At 37.8% G+C, this 19,061-nt stretch overlaps 1 protein-coding gene across 7 annotated transcripts in view; it reads left to right on the top strand.

The window, feature by feature from the left end:
- Positions 1–19,061, top strand: part of PDE1A (phosphodiesterase 1A) — a 183,699-nt gene that overhangs the window by 17,721 nt on the left and 146,917 nt on the right. For 2 of the 7 annotated variants that reach the window (XM_087732392.1, XM_087732395.1), the window contains one exon: positions 3,097–3,210. In XM_087732392.1, coding sequence (XP_087588518.1) covers positions 3,107–3,210 — 104 coding nt within the window. In that variant the 5' untranslated portion in view covers positions 3,097–3,106. Of the gene's footprint in view, positions 1–2,248; positions 2,379–2,501; positions 2,861–3,096; positions 3,211–16,961; positions 17,099–19,061 lie in introns of those variants that run through there. The other 5 variants (XM_087732393.1, XM_009462318.2, XM_087732394.1 and 2 more) reach the window with 5 other exon arrangements.

A 19,061-nucleotide genomic window follows, 5' to 3' on the forward strand; every position in this document is an offset into this window, starting at 1 on the left:
CTGCAGGGGCACAGATGTGTCTTTCTCAGCAAGTCAAGTTTTCTGTAATTCCTCCTCTGATCCCCTCATTGTTACATATGGGCTTTAACGTACGGTTGACCTATATTCCAGCGGCACACTCCTGTCCGTTCTGCCCTGTGCCACCTCTTGCAGCCAGAGGGGTGTTGGCACTGCTTTGGATCTGTCGTTCTCAGCCTCTGTGCCTGCTTTTCTCTGAGTGGGAGGAGGGGTGCAGGCTTGGCTGCTTCATTCTCTGAGCGTTATTCACAGAAGCTAAAGGGAGGAAAGGTCCTTCCTTTCCCCATGTCTCCATGAGGATTTCTTTGCTCACGTTTCCCAAGATAACAGCATACCTAAAAGTTGTTTGTTCGTTTGTTTTAAATGGTTTGTTTCTCTCTCCTTAGGGACATATAGGACACTTCTAATTTTCCAATACCTTATCTATCTGTTTTTATGTGTTTCCTGCTGTTTCTTTCACTTTCAGAGACACAATTTCATCCTTTAGTGTCATCTCTGGTGGTTTGCTATATCGATCCTCAGGATAAACCTTTGGGGAAGAGGCCGCTTTGTTTGTCCTTTGCTTAATCCATGCCAGGTGCTTTCGTTGTAGGAATTTCTGTTGTTGCAGTGGTGAGGTCCTGCAGAGAGCAAAGTTTTTATAGTTTTCCTTCATGGAGTTCTGGTGCAGTTAGCAGGTGTATCTCCATTTGCAGTGATATTATTTGGGCAGTTTGTTCCTTCCTCTCTTCCTGAAGGATATTACCTGCTTATAGTACTTTTCTCCAGTACATCAAAGCAATGTATTTTCAACTACTTATTTCCTTGTGAGGGAGAGAGAACAGCTTACAAACACCACTATTTTTTCATTGTAGACTTGGACAACAAGAGCCAGGAATACTTTATGAGAAAAAATAGGCCCTTAAAATTCCCTTCTGTCCCTGGAGGTTTATGTGGTTTCTATAAATACTTAATTTCTTTGCATTGCTTCAGATGTCTGGCAGTTAAATGGCAGGGAAGAACCCAGATTAGTGCCAGAGGTTCTCATTAGTTATTCCATGGAAGGATATTTATACTCTTTCTTACAAACTTTAGTTGGACTCCATGCATAACAGGAGTGGAAAGTTTGGAAGTTTTTAAGTGGTTCCTCAGTGAAGTTTCAAAGATACTTCTGCCTCCTTTAACCAAATAAATGCTTTGCAGTTTTTGAAAAAACAGCTGTTTGTATCTCCTTACTGTTGTTGTATGATGCTGTTTGAAAATTGTAAGAGATGTTACTCACCCAGTGACTGTTTTTCAGGTATTGCTAGTGAATTTTATGGGACTGACTCTTATATGTCTGAGTCAGGAATAATTCTGTGAAAGTCCGTGAATTAATACCAGTTTAAAACTGTGTATGTGTTAAATCCATAGAAGTAAATTAAATGTACCTCTGAAATCAGTGTGCAAAAGATGCATCTCAAGCTGGTTTACAACTCTCATAGGGTATTTTTTAAATCTATAATGTGCATAAAAGGTGTCCTAGAGAAAGAAAATTGATTAGGAAATTCTGAAGTGTTAGGATTATTTCAAAGCAGTGAGCCTCTTTTTTATTTTTCTGTAAGATCCTGAGTACTTAACAATATTATCCATTTCTGCCAATTGCATCAGATGGGAAGCTCTCATCATCTCACATCTTTGTAAAATTTAACACGGATAAAGCTGTCTAGTTAAAGCCATACTGAGATATGCATCTCCTACCCTTAGGCTCCTTCCAGTCAGCATCCGAGGACACTCATCCTCACTGTTCCATCATGGACCCAAAGCCCCTTTTCCCGGCTAGCAGTGACACCAGTAGCTGGCAAGGCTCAGACATAGTTACTCCTACTTGGCACACCCCTCTTGCCTGGCTTCTTGCACGGCTCTTACTCTGATTGAAACAAACATGATCACTGAGATAAGTCTGTGGTATATTTGATTATTTGGCTGCTGCTTCAGAAATGAAGATTGTTACTGACTCATCAAACAAGACAGGTGCTATTTACAGAGTACAGGAGGTGCTCTGCAAACCCAAGTCTGTGGCTAAGCAAGCAGCAAGGAAATCCTCTCCTTTGCCCTCCCCAAACCCCATCCTTGGCTGTACACCTAGGTTCTTAGGTTTGCACTTGAAAGGCAGAGCTGGCAATCTGCTGCACGGCTGGCGTACCACTTAGCCCTCAACCCTTTTGCTGTTTGCATGCGCTTAACTGTTTCTTGCTGGCAGGTACACACAGTTCAGCATCAGATTTTGACACACGCATGCTGCTGTCCCGAAGGATTCGCTGAGCGGGCTGTCTTGCAGCTGCTGCATTTTCCACCAGTTAAATTGACAGTTACCTACTGTGTGGAGTTGCTAGGAGAAGGTGAATAGTCATCATTACAGCATATTCCTTCAATAACAACCTGTAGAGCTCTCTAATTTCTCTTCTGCAGGGATTTATAGATGTCTTCACTACCGACTTAGCATTTGTACAGTCATATTTTTATTGAGAGGCTGGTAGATATTTATTCATTAAGATCAATTCGGGATCAGCTAAAGAGAGGAAAGCTCTGGCATTTGAACATGCACTCTTTTTGTAGGGTGATGTGGCTGATACTGGCTTCTACCATCTGCTTTCCTATTGCAGCCTGTTTCTCCAACCTGCAGAGCAGAAACCAGCCTTTCTTTCCTTCTGGATTGTTAAAGCCATTCACATTTATCCTGTATGGCAATGAATTATAGTCCATTTTAAGGAATCTTTTGTGCTTCTGTGCGTATTCCTACAACAGAAAAAGTGCATGAGAAAGGAGCTTGAGCAGTCAGTAGTATAGTAGCTGGCTCACCCGTATGGATTAGACTCGTGAGGTCAGAGGAGCTCTGTGTACTTGCTCCGTGCTTGGCGGGGGGGTGGGGGGGAGAGTGAATTTGTCTATCAAAGTGAATAGCGATTCAGGCAGGATCATTCCTCAGCTGTTGTAATTCTGATGTGTTTTGATATGACAGCAGCTACTGTCTAACATGCGTGGATCTTCTGACATTTGTAGTGGACTAAAGAATGCTTTTACTTGCTGCTGAGCCTGACTGTAACTGTATCGCTGTAGGACAATAACGATGGGGGCTCGAGCGACGGAAACAACTCGGGAACTGGAAAGCACCTCTATAAAGTATCAAATAGGAGGACATGCAGAGAAAATGTGGCAACGGCTCAAAGGAATGTGAGTAGCTTCTCTCCTTGGCTTTTGTTCTGTTCCCTGGGAAAGATCGTTTTCATCTGTTTGTTAAAATGACTAATTAGCAAATGGGAGAGTTATCTCTAAGCTGTGAATAGTATTTGCTCTCATAATACAGTACATCGCTCTCATATATGATGGTAATTAGATTAATGTCAGACTCTGTATAAGGTTCAATCATCCCGTTTAAAAGATATATAACTAGTGAGAGTTATTATCCAAAATAAAATGCAGGTAAGTCCTTTCAGGTTAATACTTCCATAGCTCTGATATGATTTTGTAAATGCTGTCTTCAGAATCAGCATTGCTGGAGCTGTTTCATTCCTGTCAGTATATATAGGTAAGTATATTATTGCAGTTCCGTAGGAGGTATCAATACTTCGCCTTTTGAGAATGCAGATAGAGAAGTCTATGTTAAAAGGTACTTAGCTATCAGGAGGATGCTATGTCTCTGGTTTTTTGTCAATTATTTTGGTGCTCAATAATGCTAAAATCTGATTGAAGGACTATTTGAAGGGGCCACTATGCACCTGCTGTGTCTAATTCACTCCTCTCAAATGCCATTTTCAGTCTAGACTTTTGGTGCAAATGATCAGTAAATAAACATTTGCAATGTGTCAGAGAGAAACTCCCTCAAACTAGTGTGTTCTGAAACCCTTAAACTTCAACGCCTCCTTTTAAGTATTTGTCTGGGTTTTGCTCTGAAAGCTGATGTCAGGATGTTACAAATACATGTTACATTTGATGCTTGGAAGCAAGGAAATGGTGCTATTATTTTTGCTGGAAAGATTTGAAGTACTGGGTTTCTAAAGGTATTCCACAGATGCTATATAGTGCCTCAGCTGTTGAAGGAAAACAGGTTACTTACAGTGCTAAGAGGAGTAGATGCATTGGCTATGGCACTGCCTGTTTGCCCTATGCATTGGGTAGAAATTCAAGCTGGCTGTGGGAAAGGGAGTTTCCACCATCTGCTTTCTTTCAAGAGAAAAGTTGGTTTGCTTCATTGGAAAGTCACCTTTCAGTTGCGGCCAGGGATTTATCAGAACTTCTCTGTGATATGCTTTTGAATATTTGCTCTGAATCCTGTCATCACTCTGTTTAAGATTATGCACTTCGGGAACCATTTTGCCCCTAGAAACCCCAAAGCAAATATTTTGATCATTTACTGATGCCACGCATCTTGCCTCTGAGTTTCTGCTACTAGAGACCTCCATCAGTTTCTGCAGACTTCCATTTGTGTAGGGTCTAAGCTGCTGCTTTTGTTCATTCCGTAAGTTCTCTGTTACTGCTAGGCTTTGGGTTTAAACATTTCCTTTCAGCTGCCTCTGGAATGGTTCCATTAAACAAACTAATGTAAATAACTAAACATTAGTGACACTCAGTACAACAGCTCCAGGAGATAAGGTTCATGCTTCTTTAGGAGTAGTTAAGACAATAGTTGGAGTTTGTGGTGTATCAAAATCAAATGGAGCTTAAGTGTTTGAAAACCATGCATCTTTTGCAAATTGGTGCTGACCTCACGACTGTTGTGACTGCAGGACAAGATAGTGCTAAAATACTTGTATTTAAAAGAAACGGGTTATATTATTAGGTACTTGCTCAGCTGACTATTTTTCAGACTTCCTGATGATTTCATTTTAATTACTCGCCAGTCAATTGGCAATTACTGACTAGTCAATATTATGAATATTGTATGGGGAAATTTCAAAGAAGAGTTGAATTTTTCGGAGCAGATCTCTGTGCTCATTTTGTAATATAAGCATCGGTCATTAAAGAAAAGGATTCATTTTGCTGATGCACAGATGTCAAAGTAGAGGTATGTTTGTATGTGGTAGGGGAGAGAGACCAATAAGTGGGACTGCCACAGATAATCTGACTTGGGAAGAATTCTTTTACAAATTGTCAGTCAGGAGAATTGTTTCATCTTAGAGAGGGAACTGTTAATGAAACTAGTATGTGTGAAGCAAGTTACTGAATTTTTAAAGGAGTGTACAGTAGTATGTCGATGTTAAAGTCAAGGCGTGATGTGAGTTATGAAGCTGAATCTATTCTTGCTGATGGAGTCCACAGGCCTACAGAGTTTTCCCCAATGTATACATGTGATTTTGACACAGTTTTGCTGTATTTTGCCAGTCGAAAGTGCTGATTATCTTCTTGCAAGCAGGTCATTATTTCTGAAAGAACATGGTATTTCATTTAGGTAGCTATATGGATAGTGTTTAAAAACTACACAATATGTCCTTACGTAAAATAAGCTTTTATTTTCTTTTAGCATTTCAGCTTTTCACATGCTAGGCATTTAATTGTGGATTTGGCTGCAGAATTCTGTACACATTTAACCTCACATGTCTTGGGGTGTTTTTGTTGTTGGTTTGTTGGTTTGGTTTTTTTTTTTATTTTTGTAAATGCAGGCTGTTCTATAAGATAGTTGAGTTGATTACGCTTAAGGATAAATGAAAATCCTTATTTGAATGCCCAATGAGAAAAGCTGGGTATTGTGGAAGCTTGAATGAAAGGGTGTTTCTATGGGGTTTCTACTCTATAGGCTTGCATAGAGCTTCCAAACCTAATGCTCTCCTTAAGTGCTGTGATAAAAGCTTGGATGTTTTGAACAAAACTAAAACCATACCTAACTTTCACCAGGTCCATGTGGCCCTACAGCCAAGCTCTGTCTTCTGCATGGCAAGTCAAAATCCAACTCTATTTTCTTTATGTTGCAATTGCAGCAATGCTGCAAAAAAAGGAGATTCTCTGGAAGAGAAGCAATTAATTTGAAATTAGTAACTTTATCAATATTGGTGCTGAGTTTATTGATATCTGAGTGTATAAAACACAAGCTCACTGAAACAGGGCTTACTTGTGAAAATGAGTCATGTATGTTTCTGTCTTGACTTGAGCTTCTGATCTTTGAATTAAGACATTTTCAGTATGCAGACTGTGAGCTTCTAATGTTTTGTACTTCAGGGAGAAAGCAAAAACAAATAACAAGTGACAACTAAATAACTCGTATAATAGTGGGGCTTTTATAATTCTTTGTTATGCAGAAGAGTAAAAGCAAAAGCCATTTGAGCCGCTGCTGGAATCCCAGCTGCCTGACTGAAGGGGAGTGTTCTACACCTTCTGCTTCAGAAGGCATCTCGTCACAGCCTGACGAGGGGGCTCCTTGTCAGACTGTGCAATGCCACTGATTACACTTTTTCTCCCTTAGCCTTTCATTCGCTATCAGATGGAATCTTACTTTAGACAATCTAAGTCTCCAGCTTAAATGTATTCTGGTTTCAATAGGACCAGAAGATTTGCCAGCTAGGAGAGCTTTTCATCAGATGCCGATAGAGCATGGCAGTGAGCTGTGAAGGAGAGTCAGCTTCTTTAAAGCAGTTTGATTGAGAACCCAGATAACCAGATTTAAAGCAGAGCTCTGTATGTTTAGCGGTATTGTTTGGTATTGTCCTTAATCTGCAGATAGACTTGACTTAACTCTGTATTCTTCATTATTCTGTGAAATGGTGTGCTGTCTGTTTACAGTATAGGTTGGCTGCCTGACACTTCACTCAATGTCACCCACAGAACAGCCAGACACTCCCCCCCCCACCACCTTATCTTATTCTGCAAGTAGGCATCTTCTTGGCAAGTAGCTTCTTGTATCCCCTCTACTGTTGAACCTAGTATTAGGAGTGAGTTTTATTTCTGAGATTTGAATTAATTAGTGAGAAAATAACTTGCTTTTCATAGATATACATATTTGCTAGACTAGTCTCTAAGAGGCCAGAAAATCTCTTAACGGAAAAAGTTAAAATCCAAGGTCCCAAGAGTTTGGGGGATTGGAGTTCACGTGCGGTTAGAATAGGCTACTCTACATAATTATTCCTGATTTAAAAAGAGAATATGTGTTATTGCCATCACTTCCTAAAACTAATTTGTGCTAATTTGGATGGCAAAAGGGATTTGAGGAAAAGCATAAACTTCTTTCCTTACCTTCTTCCTTTTCTTTTCCTCCACATCCAACATAATAGACCCCAATTTCTGCAGCCTTTCTGCAGAAAGGAGAGTCTAAACTCTCTTTTAGACACTAAAAGGGACTGACTTATAGACCTAGTTTGTTGATCCTGCAATGCTGCAGTGATAAATGCCTATCATTGCATGCATACCCATTTTGTAGAGGCAGAAAAGGGCCCTGGTCACTGATTTGAGGAAACTTGGCTTAATGTCAAAGAAAGTAGAGAAATGGCTTCCTCCACACCTATCAGAAGAGAGAATGCTTTAAAAGGCATCGAATAGAATCCAGATTAGCAGCCTGTTAGGTCTAAAAGGAACCAGAATGGGTAACTTTATTTAGGGAACCTCACCCAGTCATTCCTTCACCACATCTGTGGATACTGGTGGAAGATCTATAGAACAGTTTCCAGAACTGTATATGACAAACAGGTCTTTCCTTTGTTTTTCTAAGTAAGTAAGTTCCTTGTTCACATTTTATTTTATACTGTATTTGGCACTGGTGAGGCCGCACCTCAAGTACTGTGTTCGGTTTTGGGCCCCTCCCTACAAGAAGGACACCGAGGTGCTGGATCGTGTCGAAAGAAGGGCAACGAAGTTGGTGAAGGGTCTAGAGAACAAGTCTTACGAGAAGCAGCTGAGGGAGCTGGGGTTGTTTAGTTTGAAGAGGAGGCTGAGGGGAGACCTTATTGCTCTCTACAACTCCCTGAAAGGAGGTTGTAGCCAGGTGGGGGTTGGTCTCTTCTCCCAAGTAACGAGTGATAGGACAAGAGGAAATGGCCTCAAGCTGCATCAGGGGAGGTTTAGATTGGATATTAGGAAAAACTTTTTCACCGAAAGGGTAGTCAGGCATTGGAACAGGCTGCCCAGGGAAGTGGTTGAGTATCCCTGGAGGTATTTAAAAGAAGGGTAGACATGGTGCTCAAGGACATGGTTTAGTGGTGGACTTGGCAGTGATAGGTTAACGGTTGGACTTGATGATCTTAAGAGTCTTTTCCAACCTTAATGATTCTATGATTCTATGGTGTTTGTGTTTGCTTATCGTCCTTTTTTGTATGCTCAATATGGCTAAACTATGAAAGTTCGATAAAGGTTAACTGAAGAGATTATATTTATCAAAACTTAACTTTTTGTGATATAAAGGTTTATAAATGTGAGTACTGAACAATCAAAGAGAGAAGAGCTAGAATTACAGGTGAATAACTATGATAAAAAACGGTGAGACAGAAATTGTCACTTACTGCTAACTACGTTAGGAACAAATAGATACACAGTTCAAGTAGTTCTTACTTGTAATGTTGCCCATTTTTACTTTTTCCTAATGTGAAAACTTTTCTTTAAAGGAAGACCTCAAGTTCTTGAAAAATTCAAATGACAGCTATTTCTAAAGGGAATTTAAGTAAAATTAAAACTGTTATTTGTCAAATATGATTTCAGAAATGCTCTGAAGAGAAAATTGAAGAAATTATATAATGATTTACCTGTTGATTGATATGTATCCCATTAGTGCTATAATTACAGTAAGAATTGTTCAATTATGAATTGTGAACGGTTTCTTTTGATTTTGAAACCAGTCTGTTTCTGTGCCTGAGTAGTCAAGGTAAACAATTTATAATGATAACTTTGTAGCTTAGAAATATGTATCTAATTAAATTTATAATATGAGAAATGTTAGAATTTTCAATTACTATAGATATTTTAGCCATACTTAGTTACTTAGCATTAGCAATATAGAGAATGCTTTTATCCAGTCATATTAGAATAATGCTATTATTTTACTGTTAGAAAGGTATTTCCATTATTATCATGTACAGGAGGCACAGAATTAATTTTCTGGTTCATACTAATTTTTTGCTGCAATTTCTGGCACATATCAATGCTTTCGATGGGTTAGAGTAAATGCTAATCCTCCAGTTTACTGTGGGTAGGTGAATTGCTGTGCTTATGGAAAGCTCTACTAGAAATGATTGCAAATTGAAGGAGCGGTTCACAAGCCATAATTTGCCTATATCACTAAGAACAGCAGCAGTGTGTCTTTACAGGTCTCACAGTCCCTAAGTAATGTAAAATATAATATAATATAATATTGAAATCCCCCATTACTAGACCTTTAAATGTACATATACATACACTCCTCACATATGCCTAAGAACACTTCAAAGGAAATTAAAGATAACATTTCATGAAGCCAACTGCTAAACTGCAATTAAATGAAGTCTCAAATTTCTATACTCTGTATTTTTGTTTAACTTAGACTTCTGACTACTTATGCTACATCAAACATTTCTAAGATTTCCTAAAAGATGCTTTCTGTGACTATTTAACTTAAAAACGCTCAATTCAGATCTCTGCCTAGAAAGAGATTGCATATAATCCACTGCACAAATAATTACTTTCGTTCTATTTTGAACTCCTGCCAGCTACTTGTGCAGGGGCCCTTGTTTGCCCTGCAGACCGACCAATTATTATAAATGTTTCTTTCAAAAACCTCGTTCTCCAATTTAGCTGGTGCACATTGAAGCCTGCCACAAAATGATTAGCCGTTTCTGTGAGCTATTGGTCAAAAACTCAGAGTTCATACTGCCCTCCCACATGTAACTCCCAGTTTCTGCTCCACCTCCACAACAGAATGAAGTCAAAATATCTGGATAGGCAAAAAAAGCCTTTTGTCTTGCTAATTATATAGAGTTGGAAAAATGCAAATGCCTAAATACTGAAATTACATAGTTACCCGTGGAAGTTATAATAAAAATAGGCATTGACTTCATACATCCAAAAGAGAAACATAACCTCAGGTTTATCAAAATTGTGTCTGACAGAAGTTTTCCTGTAAGATGTCAAAATAATCATTTAGGAGTGAACTAAGCATTTAGCACTGTTCCATTTTGTTTGCGTTTGCCATCCGATCTGGTTTACTCCTGATATCATCTCTGGAGGAGGGCTAGAGCAAAATAGTTGCAATTATTTCTGCTGCCATTTACTGGAGTCTTTAGAAAACTAAGACTGCAAAAAAAGGTTTAAGATCTACTGTATGGTAGCAAGTCCTCCTGTGCTACTGTATTGTTGTATCTAACATGTGGGTTTTCTTTTTGTCAAACAAAAAAAACATCCAAAGCACCCCAAAAGGAAGCAAAACCAACCAACCAACCAAGGACCAAATGGGTTAAGCTCGCCACACAAACTGCAGAGTGATGTAGTACTTTATTCATTCTTTGGTGATAGCAGGTGTTTGAGAGGTTTCCTGGTTTTCCTTTGCTGCCTTCCCATACAATTTAATGAAGTACTTGAGGTCACCAATGCAATTTATGGAACTTTCAAAATAAGGCCTCATAGAGAGGAGCTATAGCGGCAGTCAGAACTTAATATTAAGTCAATCCTTTAATTTTACTAAGGAGATAGAGAAAACAGAGCAGTTGTGACTAAAATAACAGAGAAAATTGCACCCTGCTGTAGTTAAGGGAAGCTGAACAGAAATTGAGTACATCACTTACAAAGTTACAGCTGACAATGAAGTGACTCAGTTTTCACGGTCCATAAAGCTTTACAATTGGGCAGGCAGTGTTGCAGACTGAACAAGCCAGCCTTCTCCCAGACCTCTCTTTTCTTTTAGAAAACTGCTTAGACTTACTTGTAAAGAACTACTAAAGGCATTCAATATCTGCTAAAGGCTGCAGCTGGCTGCAGACTAGTCTGTGACTCAGACCATAGACACACATTCTCTGAATATATATATGCAAGGAATAGTGCTCTTAAAGGAGTATGCGACTTGCTCCTGAAAGTTTGGGTGATTCTGACTGTTTGCCAGCATATGTAATTTCATAAGCGTAAGTCAAATTCTGTTAACATGACTTGTTGTGTTTACTCCTGTGGATTCTGCTAGAAAAGTGATTTCCAAACTGGTCTTCTGTGCGCTGAGGGAGTTTGTCAGCTACGTGATCCCTAAAAGATGACCTTTTTCAGCAGCCATCATGGAGTAAGTTGTCTCCCATGATTCATTCTTGTCTCCCAGCTCTCATTGCTGCCTCCGTGCTATCTTTCTTAGCTGTCTATGACTGGTTTTGATGCCATGCAGGGAATTCTTCTGTGTTAAAAATAACCTGTAATAACTTTTTTTACCCCAACTATAAATTTAAACTTGAATGAGGTCCTAGGTTGGATTCCTTCTATGTTTCCATACCTAGTTGCATCCTTACAATGGAGGACGTTGTCTAAGGGTGGGAATATCTGAAATTAAAGTGAAAGGAGATGGTCCTGCTTGAGCAGCTCTCCAACAAAACAATCATAGTCTTAAACTGCTCATGTTTTAAGTCCTTGATTCCGTGATACTGTAAATCCTACTCTAGGGCACCTAGTATTAGATCAAAACAGGAAAGTGTTGATCCAATATGAACTTATCCTGAGGGTTCAATTTTGTTCCAGTATTTTTGAAAGGTTAACTTTGAACTAGCAGATTTTGTGAAGATCAAGTACTGCCCATGTCACTCCAGCTTTATGATGCATCAGATAACATCTGTTCTCCTGCAGTTAACAGAAAGCTGGCCTGACAGAAGGCCAGTATAAACATCTGCGTTGTGTACTTTGGCTAATTCAAGACAATTGTAATCACGTATTTGCACCTCAACTGAATCAGTTAAGTACTGCTAGGTAATCTATAACTAGCAGTTACAGAACTGAAATCTAACCCCCCTTAAGCCTATTGTTTGCCTTTGTTGTATAAAGCTCTTTGCCACCACTGGCAATATTTTGAGTGTCTGCAAATCAAAAAAAGGTGAAAACTACTATATTAAAATTTTGATTTTTTTCTTGACCTGAATGCCCTGAGAATGAGTACTTATTAGCTGCCATTGTGCTGTTTATTGTACAACAAAGCTGGACAGTCATGGGGTTTAATATGGGTTCTTTGGAATAAGAGAAGCAATGCTTATCTGAGTCAGTGTCATAAAATGATGAAAAAAAAGTATTCCAAAGCTGCTTCTTTGGTTGGCAATTTAGGCAAATACATCCGACTTTAGACCTTCCAGAGAAGCCAGTATACCTTGAGGTATCATCTGCTGGAGAACAGAAAAATGTGAGACATGCATTAAAGCTTTACTTTTTCCAGAACTAGTAGTTCTACAAATATCTCTCCAAAGTTTTAAAAAAAAAAAAAAAAAAAAAAAGGAATGTGCTTTTTCTCAAGTCTTCCTCACTGGTCTCATGGCTGCTGCATGTTGGCATAACTAAATGTTTGTAGTCATAGTCATTCAGCATTTTTGTATGGTTTTGTTGCTATTTATTTAAGGATTTTTTTCAGCTTTAGAGACTGTTGAATTACAGCAGTGCAAACTTCCAAGCATAATGGAGATATTATTCGATGCAGTGTTATTTAACAGGGAAGGATCTAAAGGAAGATGTTTGTCTATGCAAGTGCTTACGCTCCATTATCTATTGTTTGACATTGGCTGCAGTTTGTTTGACCCAGCCCTTCTCCAGACTTTTGGCGCCCCCAGGAAAACAAGTAGCCTCCATAAATATTATGCAGACATTTAATTGTTGTAAATTTCTCTGATAAATAGTGTTTGGAGGCAGTTACATTTGAGTGGTTCACTGTTAGTGTAATTTATGTCAGAAAGACACTAAGGAACAGACTACTGGGTAGTATTTACTTCTTACTTTTGTTCCTCTACAATACAGAACTGGTTTTCTGCCTAGAAAAATTGAAATGAAGTACTATTGCTGTTTATTTTCTGCTGTTTTGTCTGCAGAGTGTATTGAAGAATCAACATCTAACATTATGCTTACCTGCAGTTATATGTTTTGTATTTTTATTCACTGTGTGTTTTGAATAGTTTCTTTCTTTCTTTTTTTAATACTCTGACACCACTTAGTCGTATTCAGTAGCTTTCTTTTCCCTTTTTATTAAAGGATTGATGAAGGTTTGAAATTTTGTCCTCTAAAGTGAAGATTTTTATTAGTATCACTGTATTTCCTAACCCCAAATACTTTCAGTTAAGGTAACTGAGACACCTGTTTGCCAGAGATGCCAAACATGCCAGGCTCAGCTGGAGCTGCAAATGGTTGTCCCTTTTGACAGTCCCTTTTTAACATCAGTGTGTTATTTTCTGATGCACAGGCAAGTGCGCTGCAAAAAGCATTACATCATTGGCATTGATTTCCATTAGGGTGGGCTGGAATGCAGAATTCCTGCTCTGAAGAAAATGAAATACTTAAAAAAAACTTGAAAAAGGCCACCAAAATTAAATCCTCAGAAGAACAAGTATTCTGAAATGTCTTTTAAAAATTTTCTATCAACATTTTTTTCTGGCTTTTTCTACTTCCAAGACCATAAACTGAGGTGGCAGTAAACTGGTTATTTGAAAACCAGTGGTTCTAGTCCCTCTGCTGCCAAAGATGACCCAGGACCACAGCTCTGAGCAACTCAGTGGAATAGTTACCTGTAGTCAAGGAATCTCCAAGACAGATATAATTTTATGAGCAAAGTAAGCTGTGCACAAAATCTGACATTTTCCATCAGAGAAAAAGTTCAATTAGAAAACTACTGACCAACTCTGATTTAATTCTTTTTGACGTCACTAGAAAGACCTTGGATTTTATGGGTAATTGGAAATCAGATGTTTCTCTTTCACAGAAAACTGCTAAAGTATCAAAGAAGGTTTTCTCTGATCATGTATTCATTCTTTGGTAATTCAGAATATATGTTTCATAGGCTACTAAGACACCTTCACCAGCCGTAACATCAGTTAAAGTTTACAAACCAGGTGTATGGGATAATTCTATAACAGTTAGTGGCAGTAAGATGGAGATATAATAGCCTTTTCCCTGCCATATACTGCTGTGACAATGAAACCCTATTTTAGTGTTGTGTGTCTCTTGAACAGACATTATTGGTCTTAATTCTAAATAACTGGAACAAAAATGAGACTTCAAATTAATTTACCTGGGACTATTTTGTGTGTGTGTGTACTTAAGAGTTCTTTCAGTGTGTTTTACAGACAAATACATTGGGTTTGTTTTTTTATTTTTGTTGTTGTTGTTTTTTGGTTTTTTTCTTCTTTTTTCTGTAAAGCTTAACTTGATTACAAGTCCAAGTTAATAATGAGAAGAAATTTATGTCTCAGTCTCTCCATGTAGTGCATGCATTTGGTGCTTTTAACAGTGGTGCATTATAATATTGTGCTGGAAAGTGTTGAGCCCTTCCTTCCTATTCTCACCATGAAGACTCCTCAAAACTGTGTAAATGTTTTGATTTACTGAGTGAAATAGCACACTTACCTCTGGAAAGAAAGCTGCAATCATTAGGTGATAGGAAGTACAGTGGTGAGAATATATGTCAAAGGAGTGAAAAAAATTTATACTCTTCAAAATAAGTTTATTTCTACTAGATACTTTCTGGTTTATGTAAATTTTGTCAGGTGTAGTATGTTCTTAACTTAAAATGCCATAGATAAAAACTTTGGCTTATTTGGGCCTTTTGACTTTGAAGTTTCTTTCTATGCAGATTGATTTAATATTGCTTGTTTCTGTAGAAATATTAAAAAAAATTGTCAAAGACATGTCAAAATGAAGAATGTTAATAGCATATACATGTAAATAGTTTAGTGATAACTGTGAGGAAGCTTTGCCTCCAAGAGAGAAATATTTAATTCTATTTTTAGTTGTTCTCTTGAGTAGTTTGGTTAGCCATTGTCTGCCTTGTGTGAGCGACACATCAAAAAGAGATTCTGTCTCCAGTTGATTGCTAGAACATCCCTCCTGTTCCAGAAATGTTTAAATATATAATATGTAGAAGTAACTAGGCATGAAAGTGTGAAAACATTTTGGTTCAACACACTTCTGAACTGATATAATTAATTGGTTTCCCGGTTTTGTAATTAAAAGAAGTATGATGCATACTTAGTAGCTTTCTGTTGTTAAATGGTTTATGTCAGATGATCTTTTTGGTAAGAAATGAAAGATTGGTGATGTAGTTCTGTCCCGTGAAACAGAAACTGAATTTCCAAGAATGCCAAACAGGCAGTTCATGAACACTTATGGCCTAGGCCTTACGATTCCTAATTCTGGTTTCATATATCAAAACTTTCCCCTTTCCTTCACCAGTAACGATTGTTTTATTCTTCAGTATTCCAAGAACACGCACATATACCCCTGTTGTAGATGGAATGTGGTTCATATGCTGTGTGAAACTGAACATTAGCTGAGACAAAAATGGTTTGCCTACATAGCAGATAGGGACAAAAAGGTTTAAAAGTGAATGTACAACAGCTGCAAGTCTGTTTTAGAAATGGACATGAGGTAAACACAGGATATGAGCATCCCAGAAGATTACAACAGTTTCTAGCTCAATCCAAACTTTCTGAGTTGCTCCTATCACTGTTACAGCCTAAACCAAAGTTTGTGTTCAAACACTTAGAGCCTTTTAGAAGACTAAATTGTGATAGGTTTAATACAACTGTGACAATGCATGTCCTGATGTTTGAAGTAAACACGGTATTAGAATACTTATAGAAAATCTTAGCTTTGATTTGGTCCTCTAATTGTATTTCTGCTCTTTCATTAGAATCTTGCTATTAGCATCACATACCAGCTCTGCTACAGTCTGACACTGACAAACATGCCATAATATGTTAACGTTATTACTTTCTGGAAAAATTATGTGGCTCAGGTGGGCATAAGCCATATGGAGCCATCTCTGTCACCTATTTCTCCCTTGAGTTGCACTCAGCTTTGACCAGATTCATTCTGGATACATGAGAGAGTCAACCTTGTCTTAGCATGAGCTCATATTTAGCCCTTTAGCACTGTGCTGATCTTCTTTGCTTTATGACAAAGGGCTGTATCCAGAATGCCGGTGCGTGTAGTTTGAAAATATCCTTGTGTTCACATACAAGATGAAAGCAAAACGTAAAAAGTGGATAATGAATTAACGAAAGAATATAATTTCCTATGAGTTTTACTTAAGAGTTTTAAGTTTGAAAGTTCAGAACATTTTCATCATCAGTTCAATGCTAAAATCATCTCATTGCTTTGGGAGAGGAGAACTCAGAAGTTGCAGAGTCCTTGAATCATGTTACTATCTGGGGAAACATGATTATTAATATAACGTGATTTTTAAATGCTTTTCAACCTTTATCTTTATATGTGAAATGTAATCTCAAATACATGCTTAGTTTGAACAAGCAAGGGAATAGAATGAAACTTTATACTTTAGGACATCAGCTTCAGTAGAGGAAGATTTTGAGGGGAAGAATCTCAAGGAAAAGGTAGAATTCATAGAAGTTTTAGAGATTAACTGTATTCTTTTCATTCTCAGTAATGAAAAACAGTATTGCAGCTTTACATACGGTGACTGCATTGAAGTAGACTCAGAAAGATACTGTGTAAAGCTCTATAACAACAATGTAAAGTGACAACAGATGTGATACCTCACACTAAAATGCATTCTTATCATTTGACAATGATTAACATTATGATGATCCTCCTGGCATGGAACTGAAATTTTTCTACATTGTGCAAGCTATATTAAATCTGTCTTTAGCTGGCACCCATGCCTTACTGAAGTTGGCAGACTACCACATGCATGGGACCAATTCCAGCTTTATACATGGGCATGAGTTCAAAAATTTCCATATGATGCTTCACTTCTGAAAATTAGTTGATGATTTTCACAAGAGGGCTGCTGCATAATGCAATTCTGGATCTCAGCAAGAAGTACTTCACGGCCCAGCTATGGGTTCTACTTGCTCAGTCATCAGCTTTTATCCAATCCATTAGGATCTAATAATATTTAAAGGCAATCCAGTTCCTGGCTGTACTGGGACTTTGTGGTTCAGCCTGAAAGATCTGAAAATCTTGTAGCTTTGGAAGACTGCAGTTCAGAGAGGTAAGAAAATGTCAAGATCTGACATTCAGTTCATTCCTTCAGGTAAAATGTGGTGTTGAACTCCAGATTTTTCTGAAATGGACAATGTAAAAGAGGTTTTGGGTTTTTGAATGAGGAAAAAAAAAGGTATGTAATAGTTTTTGTGTCATAATTAGCATAATACAGTTGATGTCATGCCCATAGAACATAGACCAGAGAACTTCAGCCTGTGATTTCTCCATCAAGTCCATAATTTAATAAAATTAGCCTGGTTCTGGTCTCACTTACACCAGTATAATTGGAGGCTATTGAATTACAACAAAATAAATGAGACCTCAAAACAGATTTACTTTATTGTGACAGAAGAGCACACTATTTGATGGATGCAGTGGAATTTGGCTAAGTTTTATTGGTTACTCCTTTTTATGAACACTGGGCTATGTCAAGTATGTTATAATTTTTCGAAGTTAGTTGTTACTGGATGTGATTCTTCTTTTCTTAATTGCTAAGTGAGCAAGTCACCTGATAGGAAAAGAATGATTCCCTGAAGCTTCTTGGGTTTTTTCCTCCCCCCCCCCCCCTTTTTCTTTTCCCTTCTCCCAAAGGAAAGAAATGTGTTTACCTCCCTTTGTCTATCACTTGGCTGCAGCAATAGTAGTAACACAGAAACAGATTGCAACAAATTTGCTATTTATTGCTATGATTTTGGATTTTTGCCACTCTTGCTAATGAGCTATGTTTTTGCAGATAGACAAACTAAGGATGGGCTCCTCAGCTCACATGCACTTGATTGTGTCCTGGTTTGTCACTACATTTATTTTTAACAATAAAATCAGCAGATTGTAATTTGTATTATGATCGTCATGAATAGATCCCATGTTTAATGCAACTGTGAAGCTTTGACTATGCAGATGAAGAGAATTAGACATTGAAAGAAAAAACAGTTGCACAGCATCATAAAAAATTTTATTTTAGCAGTTTTTCTGTAGTTATTTGGGGAATGGGAACAGGGAGAAAGGGAGACATAGATGGGAAGGGACAGTTTTATCTAATGCCACCCGCACTTAAACCAGATAATCACATTGCATTCCTTTCTAGTGCAGCATACAACTAGCATGATACGCACAATATTGTACAGTATTGATATAATAGTAGAAGTATATACCACATTAAGTAAGTGATGAAGTCTTAAATGTTGTACTCACATTTTTATAGGTAGCTGAAGGCTTCTCACTATACACTCAGCACTGCTAAAAGTGTATAACAAATAAAAGTTAGAAGTTTTGTTTTTTCCCTGCTGAGTTGCCTCAGAGGAAAGTGTCAGAAACACAAAAGCCTTTGTTGCTTCACTTCATGATTAAATCCAGCCTTCCCCATTGAAAGAGCTCTTTTCTTTTGCATTATTACCCCATTACAAAATGTCTCTTCCCATCACAAATATTTGTTTCCCTATGCTTCCCTAAGCCATTCCTAGCATTGTGAATCTGCCATTCCTTCATGTGTAAAAAATTAAGCTTAGCAGTTACACATATAAAAGAGATATTTTACTCAGTAAACTGTCTTATACCAAAAGTAGACTGCTAATAAGCAAATGTAGGCTATCATTTTTAATTTTTAATTTCATTATCCACAACGTACCAATGCCTACATATGTCATATGTGATTGCAGCTGCCCAGATTGCCTTATCTGTGTAAGTGAATTATGAAAGTGAAAATGAACGAAGGCATTATCTGAGCAGCAATATATTACCAATTATAGTGATGTGGTTATACAATTATAACACTTCTATTCAGGCACTTGTACTTCAATGGAAGGTAGCTCTTTTCTGTTCACATTAAAACTTTCATAACAAATTTAGTAAGCATAAAGAGGTCGCATTTATACTGTGGGAAAAATTACTAACACCAGAAGTTATCCCACTTATCTGTGTCAGCTTCAATCCACAGCTTTGGATGCAATGACATGTGCTTACTTCAGTAGTCA

Source organism: Nipponia nippon, unplaced genomic scaffold (assembly GCF_047370975.1).
Source record: "Nipponia nippon isolate SJK-2023a ecotype South Korea unplaced genomic scaffold, ASM4737097v1 scaffold_5, whole genome shotgun sequence".
NCBI lineage: Eukaryota > Metazoa > Chordata > Aves > Pelecaniformes > Threskiornithidae > Nipponia > Nipponia nippon.